Genomic DNA, 14,783 nt, shown 5'->3' with positions numbered 1-14,783 from the left:
GAAAACTTGACTTAGCATCCAGCTTAGAAAAAAACTTGGCATCTCCAAGCAAGCCTAGGCATTGTTCCACCGTCGGTAGCATGTGGCGTTCGCGAAGAACGGCTTTGTTAAGCTGAGAGAGATCTACGCAGATCCTGTAATCACCGTCACCTTTTGGCACAGCTACCAGTCCAGCACACCACTCTGTCGGAGCATCGACGCGGCGGATCACTCCTTCCGATTCCATCTTGTCCAGTTTTTTCTTGATGGGCTCATGGAGAGGTAAAGGAAGATGTCTCGGGGCACTTAGTGAAAAGGGCGTCGCCCCGGGTTTCAAACGGCCAGGGTCTAAGAGCAGCTTTCCGGACGACTCCTGTGAGCCTGAGACCTGGTCGAAGAACTTGCATACCCCCAGGGCCTGCATTGCAGGGAAGCCTAACAAGGGAACTGTTTTTGATTCCAGAACATACAGTTTCTGCTCCACGGACTTGCCTTTCCACGAGAGTGTGGCTTGGTATGTACCCCGGACAGGCAACGTGTGATTACCGGGACCTTTGAGCTCGCCTTCTGGAACTTGGAGTTTAGGCGGAACTCCGGAAAATGAGCTTGGTACGACCGAAACTTCGGCTCCCGAGTCCACCTTGAACGACAGTGGGGAGCCATTCACGAGTACTTCGATGAACTTGGCGTTCGGGCGGTTCTCTGCCACCGCATGAAGTTCAATGGAGCTTGCTGAAGACCGAGTGCGCTTGGAGTTGCATCTTCTTTTCTTCATGCAGACAGTTTCGAAATGCCCTTTCTTGCTGCAGAAATTGCAAGTTGCTTGTCGAGCCGGACAGTCTGCACGCTCGTGCGAAGAACGTCCGCAGAAAAAGCACCCTCTCTGGTTGGGCCTGTCAGGTGACCCCGTCTTTCCTTTCGCGTTACGAACACGCGCGGCGTCGTCGACGGCAAGCGGTGACGAGTCGGCCGAGTCGCGTGCCCGGCGCTCGTTTTCTGCGTTCTCGTGTTGACGGACGTGCATAAGTGCCTCTTGCAAGGTGAGCTTCGGACTTCGGCACAGTTTATCCGAGAGGTTACGCTCAAGCAATCCGACAACGAAGCGGTCGCGGACGAGCCTTTCCTCGACTTCCGGCGACGCGTACTAGTTGCAGCGCTTTACCATCGAGCGGAGAGCCGTGTAGAAGGCATCGGCAGTTTCGCCCGGTTCTTGAGCACGGCGGTGAAAGCGGGCCGTTTCGTACAGCTCGTTGGGCGGGTGAATGAAATGGTCGGTAAACGCTTTTTTGACGGCGGCAACATCTTTGAGCTCTGAGTCTCCCAGCGGCGTGGTTGCGAGTACGACTCGGGCTTGCGGACCCATACAGTAGAGCATAGAAGGCACCTGAACCTCCGGCGGTGCTGTGTAGTGGCCCGTGGCGAAAGTTCACAAGTAAGGCGCGTTCACGTGGCTGCTCATACTGGAGCAGCCACGTAGTCCAAGAGTCGAAGGGCGGTGGTGGGCGTAGCTGAGTCAGCTGGGGCGCAGTGGCGGCGGCGGTTGTCTCGTGACGGGCGTACGGGGTTGAACTGGTTGAACCGTTGAACTACGGACGAGCGTTGAACCGAAGAACTAAAGCCACTTGTGACACCATGTTGAGGGTGGCCGAGCGGGTACACCGAAGGACCGCCCCGGCAGAGCACGCAGCCCTGAGAGACACGCACACACTCGATGCTACCAGCAGGAACATAACCCGCCCAGCGGGGAGCTTGCTTTATTAGAGCACCTAGAGTCCACTGATGATGATGGTCGCCGTGGCGCCATCTAGTCGAGACCCGACACACTACACCTGTACAAGCCCTTGACGACACACACACTAGCTATCTGCTTCAGAGGCTGCTGCAGTGTCCTCGCAAGCCTGGACCACTTTTTTCAAGTGCGCTTGGAACGTCTTGAGGTGTAGGCTAGCCTCTGTGGGATAAGTTCATCCCAGCACAAAAATCCGACAGAGCAGACACCCCCTTTCCGATGCCTTGAATACTTTTCAAGGCCGTTATGCTTACCTCGAAAGGAGTGATGTTGCCAGATTCTTCCGTCCTTGATGACGAAAAACACTCCACACGATGTTTGTAAACCGAGCACGTCACCTGGAGCCTCACGGCGAGTCTGTACTGCCTGTCAGCCGTCTCAAATCCGGCGCCGCCAGCCCGCACTCGACGTGCACAAAAAGGTCTTTGGCAAAGTCGCGGAACAACACAGAGCAGGGGAAAAGTGTGTAGTACGTTTGGTGCTTTGTTAACACACCGCCGAAATCTATCGTACGTGGCGCTACAACAGCACAAAGGAAGATTAAAAGAGCTGAACAACGAAATCATGGGGCATAATGGTGAAGTTGCGGAACAATACAGAGCAAGGAATGGATGTGAAGTACGTTTGGTGCTTTGTACACACGCCTCCGGTACCCATTGTACACTGCGCTCCAGCAGCACAAAGAAAGGTCTGGACACTTCTGAACAAGGAAACTGTGGGGCGTAATGGCAAAGTCGCAGAACGACACAGAGCACGGAAGGAGTGTCGAGTACGTTTGGTGCTTTGTACACATGCTGCCGGAACCCATTGTACAGCACACTCCAGTAGAATAAAGAAAGGTCTGAACACTTCTGAACAACGAAACTTTGGGGCGAAATGGCAAATTTGTGGAACAACACAGCAGGGAAAGAGTGAGAAGTACGTTTAGTGCTTTGTTCACACACCGCTGAAACCTATCGTACGTGGCGTTTCAGCAGCACAAAGAAACGTCTGAACACTGCTGAACAACAAAACTGTGGGGCGTAATGGTGAAGTCGTGGAACAACATAGAGCAGGTAGGAGTGGGGATCATTCGGTGCCTGTTGACATGCCGCTGGAAGCCACCGTACACCGCCATCAAGCAGCACAAAGAAAGGTCTGAACGCTGCAGAACAACGAAACCCGGTGGTGTAAAGGCGAAGTCGTAAAACAACGCAGAACAGGGAGGGAGTGTGGAGTACGTTTGGTGCTTTGTTCACACGCCGCAGGAACCCATTGTACACCGCGCTCCAGCAGAACGTACATGGCTAATGAAATCTCGTCATTGAGTTCTATCCATGCATTATTCAAGCATGTCGATGCATATTTGTCCCTTCATTTGCTGAACCAGTATAGCATTCAAAATATAATTGAGAGGCACAAATCCAGAAAAATAGAAATTAAAATAAAGGCGAGCATGTATGAGGAGCAGTGTAACTCTTAGCAATAAAATATTTGGCTGTACGAGAAGTCTTATCGTTACTTCCTCTTCCTACATTTCAATTGTGAAATAATCTTGCATACGAAATGTGTGTTTGTGTGCTGGAATTGACATTTTCCATTTGGTGGGCATCTGTCCACCAAGTGGAAACATGCCGTTTCTGCTTTCGCATTCCTCGAATGGTACTTGCGGCAATAGTGCATTCCATTGAAAACTGTGCGTGGGAAGAAAGTTTTTAAATGCATTAGTCCTGCACGAAAAATCCTTAGCCTTTCTGTTGTGATAGGAGCGTGTGTAGCGGTGGCTAGCCGGTCGAACGTATAAAGTTGTATCTATTCATTTTTGACCACTGTAGAGTAGGTAGAAAAATTTTATTCGGTCTCGGTAACGCCTCGTTGCAAGGCTTTCAAGTTCTGCAGCTTTGATAGCTTTGAAGATTTGACGGGGACATGCACCAGTTGTATGAATTGTAAATAAATCTAGCTGATTTTCTGTGAATTTTCTCAATTTTAGTGATGTTGGTGTTAATTTGTGGACCCAAGACAGTCAAAGTGTATTCTATAATAGGTCGGATAAATGTTTTATATGCCGGAAGTTTTTGCTCAGGTGATGCATTTCCTATAGACCGCCGTAAAAATCCCAGTTTCTTCATTGCCTTATGGTAAATGTATGTTATGTGCTTGTTCCACTTAAGATCTGACGTAATTATTACCTCCAAGTATTTGTAAGAAGACACAACGGATAGAGGCTGGTTTTTAATGCTGTAAGCGAAAACTAAGGGATTCTTTTTGCGGGTAACGGTCATTGAAACAGAGTTGTTTAAATTAATAGTCATCTGCCATTTCGAGCAACATGCTTGTACTGCAGCTAACGAGGTCTGCCTGATCACTTGCATTGCCTATTTCGTTATACAAAATGCAGTCATCTGCAAAAAGCTTTATCTTGACGCGTATGTCACTAACGATATCATTTATAAAGACGATAAAGAGGAGCGGCCCTTATACTGATCCTTGCGGATTGCCTGAGCCTAGATTTGCAGGTGACGACGCTGTATCACTACTGATCTGTCCGCGCTGTTTTCTAGTGACAAATAAACTTCAATCCAGTTAACTAAAGTGTCGTTCTTTAAAGTAGGTTTTAGTTCAAGCTGTAATTTGGAGTGAGAGACGCAGTCGAATGCGTTTTCGAAATCTAAGAATATTAGGTCTATTTGGCTTTGCTGAGCTGCTGCCATGTCGTGAACTGTTTCCATAAGCTGAGGAGCCTCGCCGAAAGCCATGTTGTCTGGCATCAATTATTGCGCTCTCGTTTAGGCAGGTGGAAATGTTTTTGAAAATTATGTGCTCCAAGACTTTTGCGCATGCATGTATGATGTGGGGAGAGACAGATTTCCTCTTTTTGGTATGGGGACAATTTTTGCGTACTTCCAATTGGCTGGCAGTTTGCGCATGACAGTGATTTCTCGAATATTAAGGTTAAATATTAAGGTTCGCCACCACTCGGCGTACCGTGAAAGAAATGCACTCGGAATTCTGTCAGCTCCGGGCGATTTTTTTGAGTTCAGAAAGCAGAAGTGCTAAGACAGAAGTGTTCATAGCTAGTAAAGTGCGGGCTGATATTGTCATCACTCATGAACACTGAGCAGAAGTACTTGTTAAGCGCATCTGTGAATTCGGCACTTTCGGTTAAAAAGGTGTCACCAATACAGAGTTCGGGCGTAAATTTCTTTTTTGGCAATACCTAAGTGCTGCCAGGACTTTCCCGGGGAAGACTCAAGGAAATTGTTTAGCGTTATTTTTTGGTAGTACTCTTCGCTGTTTTAATTTTATCGGCTAGTAATATACGTGAGCCGAGAAACCTATCAATCGTGGGAGGAGTTGGGCATTGCTTGTGTTGTTTTCTTGCCTTTTTTGGCTTCCGTTTGATTTCTTTTGTTCCCCCAGGATTGCGGTTCCGCAGCACTTTTCGCTTACCCGCCGCGGTGGCTCAGTGGCTAAGGCGTTGCGCTGCTGAGCACGAGGTCGCGGGTTCGATTCCCGGCCGCGGCGGCCGCTTTTCTGATGGAGGCGAAAAGCAAAAACGCCCGTGTGTACGAGATTTTGGCGCACGATAAAGATCCCCAGGTGGTCAAAATTAATCCGGAGCCCTCCACTATGGCGCGCCTCATCGCCTGCGTTGCGTCGGCGCGTTAAACGCTACAATCAATCAATCAGCACTTTTCGCTTCACAGGTACAAAGTCACGGACACATTCTATAACCCTTTGAGGGTCGAATTTTTTCGCCAAATGCGACCCCCCAGAGTTGATTTTTTTATTGCTGATTTAAATTTTTCGGATCAATCTATTTCGAGAAAAAATTATCGCAATTTTTTTAGGGTGACCATAAAGTTACAAAAAAATCGTTTGTGTTGTTGCATACATGTGGTTGATTCATGAGTAACACGAGAAAAGTTCTAAATAAAAACGAGAGGGTAACGAGCCGGCACCTTTTGAGTGAATCGAAATCAGATAGACATCAGTTTTGCTGGTGCAAATAGTCTAATCCCGCTACAACAAAGTCCGCTTCAACGAAATATTTCCAATTCCCCGTCAGCTAGCCATAGAAGTCAATGCAACAAAGTCCTCGCCACAACGAACCATTAGTCTGGCTTGCTTTCGCTTCAACGAAATTTTCGATTAATTGGGCTGGGTTTGAACATCTGTTTTACAATAAAATAAGCATAACGCCAGTTATCTGTAACTTTTTATACATTGAGGACGCTTAGTTTTACCGAAAACATGCGCGGTGCGGCCACACCGCCACTACATACCGTCCCCCCCCCCCCCCAAAAAAAACTCATAGGTGGACGTCATTGTTCGATGGTGATAACGATGTGGCTGGCCGTCTTTACATGAGGCGCAGGCCCGGTTCGCCAAGCCGGAGCTACAGCCAATCCGGAGCTACAGCCAATCCGTATCCAGTTGAAATCGCACGAATGCGCACGCTGCTGGCGCAGTGCCATCATGTATGCGTTGTGAGCAGCTGTCCTTGCCGTTTTCCGTCTACCATTCTTCATAGCCAAGAGCAAAAATCATGTTTGCGTGTTCGGTTTTGAAGCCAAGTCATCCTATCTTAGTCGCGAGCGCGTGGTCATGTTTAATGCAAGCGTGCGCGTCTTGCCTGCCAAGGTCAGTGGCTGCCGTGCCCTGTCAGAGGATAAGATAACGCCACTGCTCCTGCCACAAGCGAGAGGGGGGGCGGTTTCCGACGGCCTAGCAGCTATCTGCAAGTAATCACCTCGGTGGGCACGCCTTGTTGTGCAGCAATACGTTTTGCGCCTGCATTTCTTCACCCCCCTCTGTAACGCGTTCTTTGCGTGCAGTGAACACAGATAACCATTCGTATGTTTGTTATCCGAATAAACATGACGTTATTGCGCGTCCCTCCTTTTTCTAAACATTGTTTTTTTGCTGCCAATGCTGCGGAAACATACGGGGATATTTTTTGGGCCTTTCCGTTTTGTGTTGGGGCGGATTTCGCCTCAACGAATTTTCGCTTCAACGAAATTTTTCGCGCGTCCCGTCAATTTCGTTGTAGCGGGATTCGACTGTAGTGGGAAGCGCCCGGAAAACGATACCAAAACCAGCCGCTGCGCCCGCGCGCGTTCCGCGGCCGGATGCACGAGCGATAGATGGCGAACCGCTCCTAAAAAAAAAAAAAAAAAAAAAGGAGAAAAGGGCCTCATCAGTTTCGCAGACACCCTTGGTCTGGCAGGCGCAAGAAGCGAGAGGGCCCTTAGGTGGGCGATACCCAGCGCGCCCCCTCGCTACCAAATGCGCAAGTGATAGCTGGCGCGCCGCTGAAGTAAATCATAAAAAATAAAAAGAAGAGCCATCGGTGCAAGAAAAAAATTTGACGTATTTCCGCAGTGTGGCAGCACATGCCAAGCAAGAGAAGTTGGTAAAAAAGGCGTGCTTTTTAAAAGTATACAAGCGATGCCGTACATGTACGTTATTGACCATTTTGAAGGTGTTTGCATAGGACGTACATGTTCGTCCGTGACCCTAAAAGGGTTAAGTCCCAATAGAATGTTTGCTCGATTCACACATGGCATGAAATTCAGACAAAGCGGCATCTAGTGCGTCCAATGTATATTGATATCACTGGTGTGCGAGAATACTGCAACCATTCATTCTTTGTTTTTGTTGTGTGGTGAAAAGTTCACTTCCAACGAAAGGTGCACAATTTCGTGGTCTGATAGGCCTTCGAAAACCTCAATTTGTGGGTTTCAGCGGGCAACGGCTTCATTTGTCCAGAATTGATAGCGTATTGTTTCGAATAAGGGGGGGGGGGGTGTTTAACGAGCTGTGAAAGGTTGTGAAGTACAACTATATCAACGAAAGGTGCAGAGGCACTTGAAAGGGCCTCAGAGAAATCGCTTTTTCAGTTTACACAGGGAACATTAAAATCGCCCGCAAGAGTGCTTATTCTTGAGGGCACTTAAGAACTCGTTAAGATTTTCAAAGAACATGTTGCCACTATTCGGAGGCCGATAGAACCTTCCTAATATTAGATTGCACTCATAAGAAAAATTTTCACGACAACACATTCAATTCCTGGGATAGCAGGCAGCCTAACAACATGCAACGTGTCTTGAAAAATAATTGCAACGCCGCCGCCACGCGAGTCCCTGTCATGTCTGTAGATTCCGTAACCGCGAGGTGCTCTTTCAGAGTCGGCGATATCACTATGCCACCAGGTGTCTGTTATAATCAGAACGTGGGGTTTTGTGGGCAGTTACAACACTCTCTAATTCCGTGGTTTTGTTTACTTTGCTCAGGGCATTCACGTTTAAACACCAGAGCTCTTGTTTCTCTTTTTGAACACAGAAACGCTATCATTGTGGTCTTTTAGGACTTTCCTGGCGCGAAATTATAGGTGCTATTCGTTGAAAAGTTTAGCGGTCAATTTCTTCACCTGGCAACACTGGAAACGGCCACAGACATGGCCGATGCGCCAAGGACACAGCGCGGCTTGGGCCACTGCGGCCGCACGCCGAAGAAAAAAAATAAACACCGGCGTGCGTCATCTGCTCCGTTCCAATCCGATTCTAAACGGTGGCGTCAACAGAGATGTTATTAATCGCACTCGCATTGAACTCGAGGGAATACTTTGCGTTCGGTGAGGTAGAGTTAGTAACGTGAAACAGTCGTGTTTCACATTCATGCTTAGCATGGACAAGTACTGCCATCCCGCGGAGCCCGACGTAACGAGTGACGGCGCACCACGGCTGGGCTAGAGCGGCGGCGCGAGCTGTGTTGATACGGCCTTCGCAGCGGCGCAGGTGGCGAGAACAATGCAGGCCAGTCTCGACGTAAAGTTCCGCCACCAACGCGCGCACGCCGCTGCTCTAGCCCAGCCGTGGGCGCACTCACACGGTTGCATGGAGGAGAAGAGGGGTGCCTGATCTGCGAGCCGTGCGCACAACATCGCCTAGCAGCAGACGCTTGGCCACAGATATGGCAGCGCACACTTAGCAGGGGTGGAACTGCTGCGCCAATTGCGCCATTGTGCGCCAATTTGCCCTGCTGCGCCAAGCTGCGCAGAAACGGCAATTTGCGCGATTATTGTCCATTGAGAGCATAAAACGCCAAATTTAGCCGCGTCTTGTCGTCGTCCGGGCAACACTGAGCGCTGGCTACACAATAGACGCAGCCGCATCCACGCCGCATCCATAGCCACGGCAGTTCGGTGCACTCGTGGTTTCCTCGTGGAGTTTATCGCAACGTTGTTATCGCCGCGGCTTTCCCGGAAGGCTGTCACCAGCATGAGTAAAAGTACACAGTTATCTAGTGATATAACTTGAGGCATGGCCTCTGGAATTTGCAGCTGCTCGAAGTAAGACGAACGACCCCTTCGCACATCCTTCGCATCAGTAGTTTATTATTATTATTATTATTATTTTTGCGCGAGTACGCAGTTACTGTGGTGATTGAAGTCTAATTTTTCGGGACCTGCAGGAACCGAGAACCGCGACGACGCGAGCTTCCGCGCGAAGGGCTCAGTGTTGCCAACCAATTTCGACCAGATCGCCCCACACCGCACCTCAAAAAGCCCTACATCGCCCTACACAATATTCGCAATAGCCCTACGCCCCGCCCTACGCCAAAAAAATTGCATTTTTTTTATTTTAAACGGTTTTGTTTTGTTTACTAATATTAAAATTTTTGTTTGTACTAATTTTAGTTATTTAGCTTCAGCTACAGAATCAATACATCTGCTTGCTGTGGAGCTTCCGGTGCCCGTGTTCCACGGTCATGCTAGAGCAAGTGTGTCCATGCGAATGCCGACTTGATGAACAGCACGGAGTTGAGATTCTCATTTCCAAGCCTATTGGGCTTTTTTGTTTTCACGTCGGCCATGTGCGAAAATCCTCTCAGTAGCGGCATTGAAGTGGGGCAAAGACAGTATGAGCTGAGCCAAGGTTACGATGTTGAGAAACTCCTGCTTGTCTCCGAACGTTCTCATTTGGTGGAGATCGACCCAAAACAAAGCAGGTGGTTTGACTTCCGATGACAACTTCTCTCATCTTTGCTGAAGTAGGAAGGCAGCATTCTCCATTCTTCCTCGACTGTGTGCGTAGCGGTTCTGTAGCGTCGGCAAGGCAGTAGCTTCCCTCCATCTTCTGTGCTGAGGGCTGTCTTCGGGGTCACGAACTGACAAAGAGTCATGGCAACCGGGGTCATGACAAAGAGCCCGGAAACTGGAAGCCTCTTTTTGACCTCAACGGCGGCTGTCTGATAAAAAGACAGACAGCGAATACGAAGGTCGCAAACCGGCACACTTCTTCAGCACAGAATTGCACCCTTCGCCCAGGTATACCTCTTTAAGGGGAAGCAGAACTCTTGGGTCCATGGAATTTATGTCATCCCTCTCCATAGCAGACGGCTGGACAAAATTTTGTAGCAGACATCAGATGAGGCGTTTACTCTCTCTGCCTGGCGTTCTCCGATGAGGCTTCCGTTGCCTTCCGTTTCCGCAGCCTGTTAAAATTTCAGCACGAATTTCATAAACCTGAAATAAGCCTCTGTGACACTATAGTTCATGTGGTTTAGAATGAATTCGGCGGCCACTATTCAGTCTTCCACGGAGGCTTGGAAGAGAAGGAGTCGCAGGGTTTCCCATTCTTTTAGTACACGCTCAACGCACGCATAAAGCACGAGCCATCGGGTCTCGCATGGCCGCAGAATCTTCCTTTTTTCAGTCTAGAGGAACTCCTGTAGTGCAGATACTTGTGCTTGTCTCTTGCTGTTTTGATGTTTCGCAGAAGATCTTCCAGGTATCTGGGACGCTTCATTGCAGCTTTTCTGGCAACAATGTGGGTGGAATGGCATATGCAGCGAATGAGCGCGAAACTGCTGTCTGCCTTGTGCTGAAATTTTTCGGCCAGGGAAATATGCTCGCCAACCATAACGCTGGCGTTGTCACATGCCAGGCCCAGGATGTTTTTCAAAGGTACCTTTTTTTTCTGAGAGGCAGTTTTCAACAACTGCTGTAAAAATCGAAAGTCGAAAATTATGTAGCAGGCGCCCCGCGATCTGCGAAATCTCCAATCGGCGCCTTATCACGGGAACACAAAGTTCCGAAATGGTTTCGACATGTTTGGCCGCGGCGCTGGCTCGAAAACACGCGCTCCACCGTGGGAGTATCACTATGGAGGCACCCTGCATGCTAGCCCCCATAGCAACCGCTGCGCTGGTAGCAATTCAAATCGCGCGCGCGCGCCTCCCGCACCAGCCCGGCCATGCCCTCACGCTCCTCATTATAGCTACACCCCCTACCAGCGGTGGTAACCAACTTTGCAACTCAGCAACCTGTTCATGCCACAGGGCATCCACAGGGCAACACCAGAGTTTGATCTTTTGTGCCTTTCTGCTGCGTCTGCTCTTCGCAAGCTTTTCTTTCCTCCATAGCTCTTCATTTGCTCCCTCCCCTTTTCTTTCCTCCATGCTCTACAGAAAGATCGGGTTGCGGAAGCGTAACCTAGCGGTCAAAGTTTGCATTACAACCAGTTAGTTGAGGACATAATTTCAGATTTTCGCGGCTTCATTAGTGCAAAATGAAAAGTTCAACAGAAAAGTTTAAAATCGCCCTACGCTCGGCGGAAAAATGGCAGAACGGCCCTCCGGCCCTACGACAAGAAAAAATTTCCCAAAACGCCCTACATGTAGGGCGAAAACCCTACAGTTGGCAACACTGGAAGGGCTCTTCTGCGATACTGAGCGCATGCGCACGCTCCTGTGGAGTGTTGCGGCGGCCGCTATCACTTTCCTTTAAAACAGTTGCGTGCAGCGCGCCACACAGCCGCCGTACTCGTTCGCGGGCCGACGAGGCCCGACTCGACCGCGAAAGCGGGCGTCTTGATGGGATGCCGTGCCCGCTTTCGCCTTCGCGTCTTTTACGGAATGAGGCGTCGTGAAATCGCCATCTTCGTTCGCTGCCTACCTTTGCCTGCCTATGATGCCTGCCTTCTCGGTCGGCGCGGCGGCGGCAGCTTGCTGCGAATACGGCATCATATTGCACGGCGCCCGTCTTCGTGTTGGGGAATATCGATGCGAGACTATGCGCGCTCGGCGAGCGCCGCTCGGGTAGGGCACGTTCACGACGCCTGATTTCACGGTTGCGGTCACGGCGGCAGCGGGGCGGCGCACTGCACGCGATTGTTTTAGCTCGAAACTACTTTACCGAAAAATTTAAAAAAGCAGCCACTGTTAGTAACATAGTGTTGATTATTATTCAAATAAAGGCCAAAAAGTCACTACATTTAAAGGAATTGGCAAAAAGCAGGTTTCAGTCCCGAGTAAAGGGTAATATCAAGGTGCCAGCTCCTATTTAATTTATTGCGCTCCTTCTAAATAATTCTGGCCAATTCTATTTTTCGTGCAGTTTTTGTATTAGTTGCTCTTAAAAGTGCGCTCAGCCGCATTATGTAAGGCCGTCAGTGTGCTCCAAAAGTGCTCCGAAGTAGCCCCTAAATTGCTCCAAACCTGCTCCAAAATGGGATTTTTGCTGCTCCAAAATAAGACTTTTGCTGCTCCCGTGCCTGCTCCAAAAAGCTAGACCCTGCTTCCACCCCTGACTTGGTTGCCTGCATGCATTCAGCGCCATTGAATACCGGCTATAGGTACTCTTTTCATCCCATCAGTGTCCCAGCAGAATGTTTGACTGTCAACCTAAATTTTGTCGTACTGTAGCCTTACTTTAATACCTGCTTTCCTTGCGTCAACCGTGATGTCCCAAAGGTTTTTCCTCATCTGCTGTGTTGTTGACGAAAAATCTTCCGAGATAGAAATGGTTTGCCCTGTGAGCTTGTGGCAGTTGCTAAGCACGTCTCGGGGATCTATGAACTTGAGGATAAAAATGCTTAACGAATACTTCATTTAGTGTAGCTAATAGTGCATCCGGTGTTTTGTCTGCAGATTCTTTACTGCCCAAGATTACTAGGTTGTTTTGCCTGCTTCTATCTAGACTCTGTATTGTTCGCTGCATGTTCTCGACTTGTGCTCCGAGTTCCGCTTGTTTCACTGCTGTAGCTTCGACATTTGCAAGTTTGGACTCGGTGGTGTCTAATCGCTTCTGCACATTTTTTTGGCCATCAAGAAGTTCCCTCAGCAACTCTTGAGCATTGAATCCAGGATTGGATTTGATATCACCACAAAGCAGTAGCAACGAGAGCAAAAATATTTTTGCGCACATGTAGGCAGCACAAACGGAAGAATGCATGCTACTAACCTGCACGGAAAAGCACAACGGGAGCTGTGACGAATAGCGGGCTGATGTGCCCACTGGGGGTATCCCAAGGCAGGAGGGGGTTTTGGCTTCCGGTGGAGGCTGTCGCTGATGGGAAGAAGCACAACGGGAGGAGGCTCTGCCGGTGCAGTCCCCGAGTGCAGGCACAGTGGAACCCCACCGATCCGCTTCTCGCGACAGGTCACCGCGGTCCCGGCAGACGATGTGACACTCGGGTGCGCACGGTCCGCTTCATACGACATTGATTGAACTCTGGCGGGAATGAACCGGCATTTTCCCAATCTTTTACACTGCATCGCCGTCTCGTTCAGACCATAATTAATTTTTGGCCCCCATTTGAAGGTCCGTGGGCGGGCCTTGCTGAACAGGCAACCCACGCGGCAGCAGAATGCCATCGCGCCAACTGCGAAAAATCCAAGACCATGAACTTGAAGCTCCCATCGAGCCGACAAACGCGGAGGTGCATACGACACAGCAATGACAGAACACCTGATTTCCTTGCCTGCTCGATCCAAGTTTCTTCCTTTTGCGACACTCTCTTTCCTCCTGTCTCTGCTCTCTTTACTCCACTCCTCTCTGTCTTCCATCGCGGCCATGCACTCTTGCTCGTCACACTCGTGCCTTTGCCCCTCTCAAGTTGCTCGACCACGTAGCCCTTACTTCGGGCACGCGAGGTGCAACACTGCTGGGCTATAAATAGCGCAGGACGGCATGAGGACCGTGTAGCGTGCGGTGCATGGCTGGCGGGCTAGCGCAGACGCTGTACACGGGAGGGGCACAAAATAGGTGTTTTATTTCTAGAAACTTTACCTTTCATTTAGGGGTTCACAAATTATGGGCGAACGCGCCATATATAGTGGTTTAAATGAGTTCTTCGCCTACCTCTTGCGCGAGACCGTCTACCAGGCCGGCATTTACGCATAGTCCGATCGTGCGACGCCCCAGTCGTACGGCGCTTCCGTGCTGTCCCTTGAAAGTCTTGTTTTTGGGCTTCCACTGTATTATTGCGTGGAACTCTGCGACGCATGCTACCTGGGGTGTTGGTTAGGCGCGAAACACTGCTTTTGGAACAGATTCCCTGTGCTTGAGAAAGCACGTTTTGGGATGCGTGCAAATCAAATCGGCTACAGCAGAGGCTTGCTGCTGCTTGTAAAGCGCCTTTGCGGCTGTGCAGGGAGGCTGGCCATGCAGACCTGGAGGCCCGGCTGGTGGAGAGCCAGTACGAGGTCACCGACCGGCTGGCCTGGCACCTGAGCGGACGGAGCCCAGGTGTGTCCGAGCACCTCCGAAGGGGGCCCAGCAGGGGGAAGCCAAGTAAAAAGGCCATAGGAAAGGCCTCGTCAAAGCTAACAAACAGCCAGTAAAAAGCTAAAGAAAAGCCAAGTTAAAGCTATAGATAGTGCAAGGCTAAAGCTGTAGAAAGGGCCATGTTGAAGCTAAAGAAGAGCCCAAGAACACTAAAGGCACCTAGCAAGTGTGGAGGCAAAAGTTCAACTGCCCCCTCAGCGTTTATTTGGCGGCGAAAGATGGTTTAATTTCCAAGAGATTACCAATTGAGAAATGCATTTCATCCTTCGTGCCACATTTAATGTGATGCCAACAAAGACAGGAGGTGTGGTCTAGCAGGAGAGCTAATATTTGCGAAGCAAACCACGGCGGCCGCAGGGGCCACTGGTCGTGCCCTCGAGGGCTGTACACGTCCGTGTGCCTACCGCTGTGTGTGTGCCAACCTTGGATGGTGGTCAAACAATGTTCCCAAAACAGGGT

The 14,783-nt window shown here is 49.7% G+C and overlaps 1 protein-coding gene across 6 annotated transcripts in view; it reads left to right on the top strand.

The window, feature by feature from the left end:
- Positions 1-14,783, top strand: part of Git (ARF GTPase-activating protein GIT1) — a 340,959-nt gene that overhangs the window by 55,156 nt on the left and 271,020 nt on the right. For all 6 annotated transcript variants that reach the window (XM_077695261.1, XM_077695259.1, XM_077695260.1 and 3 more), the window contains one exon: positions 14,191-14,285. In XM_077695261.1, coding sequence (XP_077551387.1) covers positions 14,191-14,285 — 95 coding nt within the window. The remainder of the gene's footprint in view (positions 1-14,190; positions 14,286-14,783) is intronic.

Source organism: Haemaphysalis longicornis, unplaced genomic scaffold, assembly GCF_048455015.1.
Source record: "Haemaphysalis longicornis isolate Haplotype H1 unplaced genomic scaffold, Haemaphysalis longicornis Haplotype H1 scaffold_14, whole genome shotgun sequence".
In the NCBI taxonomy this organism is placed as follows: Eukaryota; Metazoa; Arthropoda; class Arachnida; order Ixodida; family Ixodidae; genus Haemaphysalis; species Haemaphysalis longicornis.
Note: the sequence above shows the minus strand (reverse complement) of the source record. Positions and strands in the feature narration are given on the sequence as shown.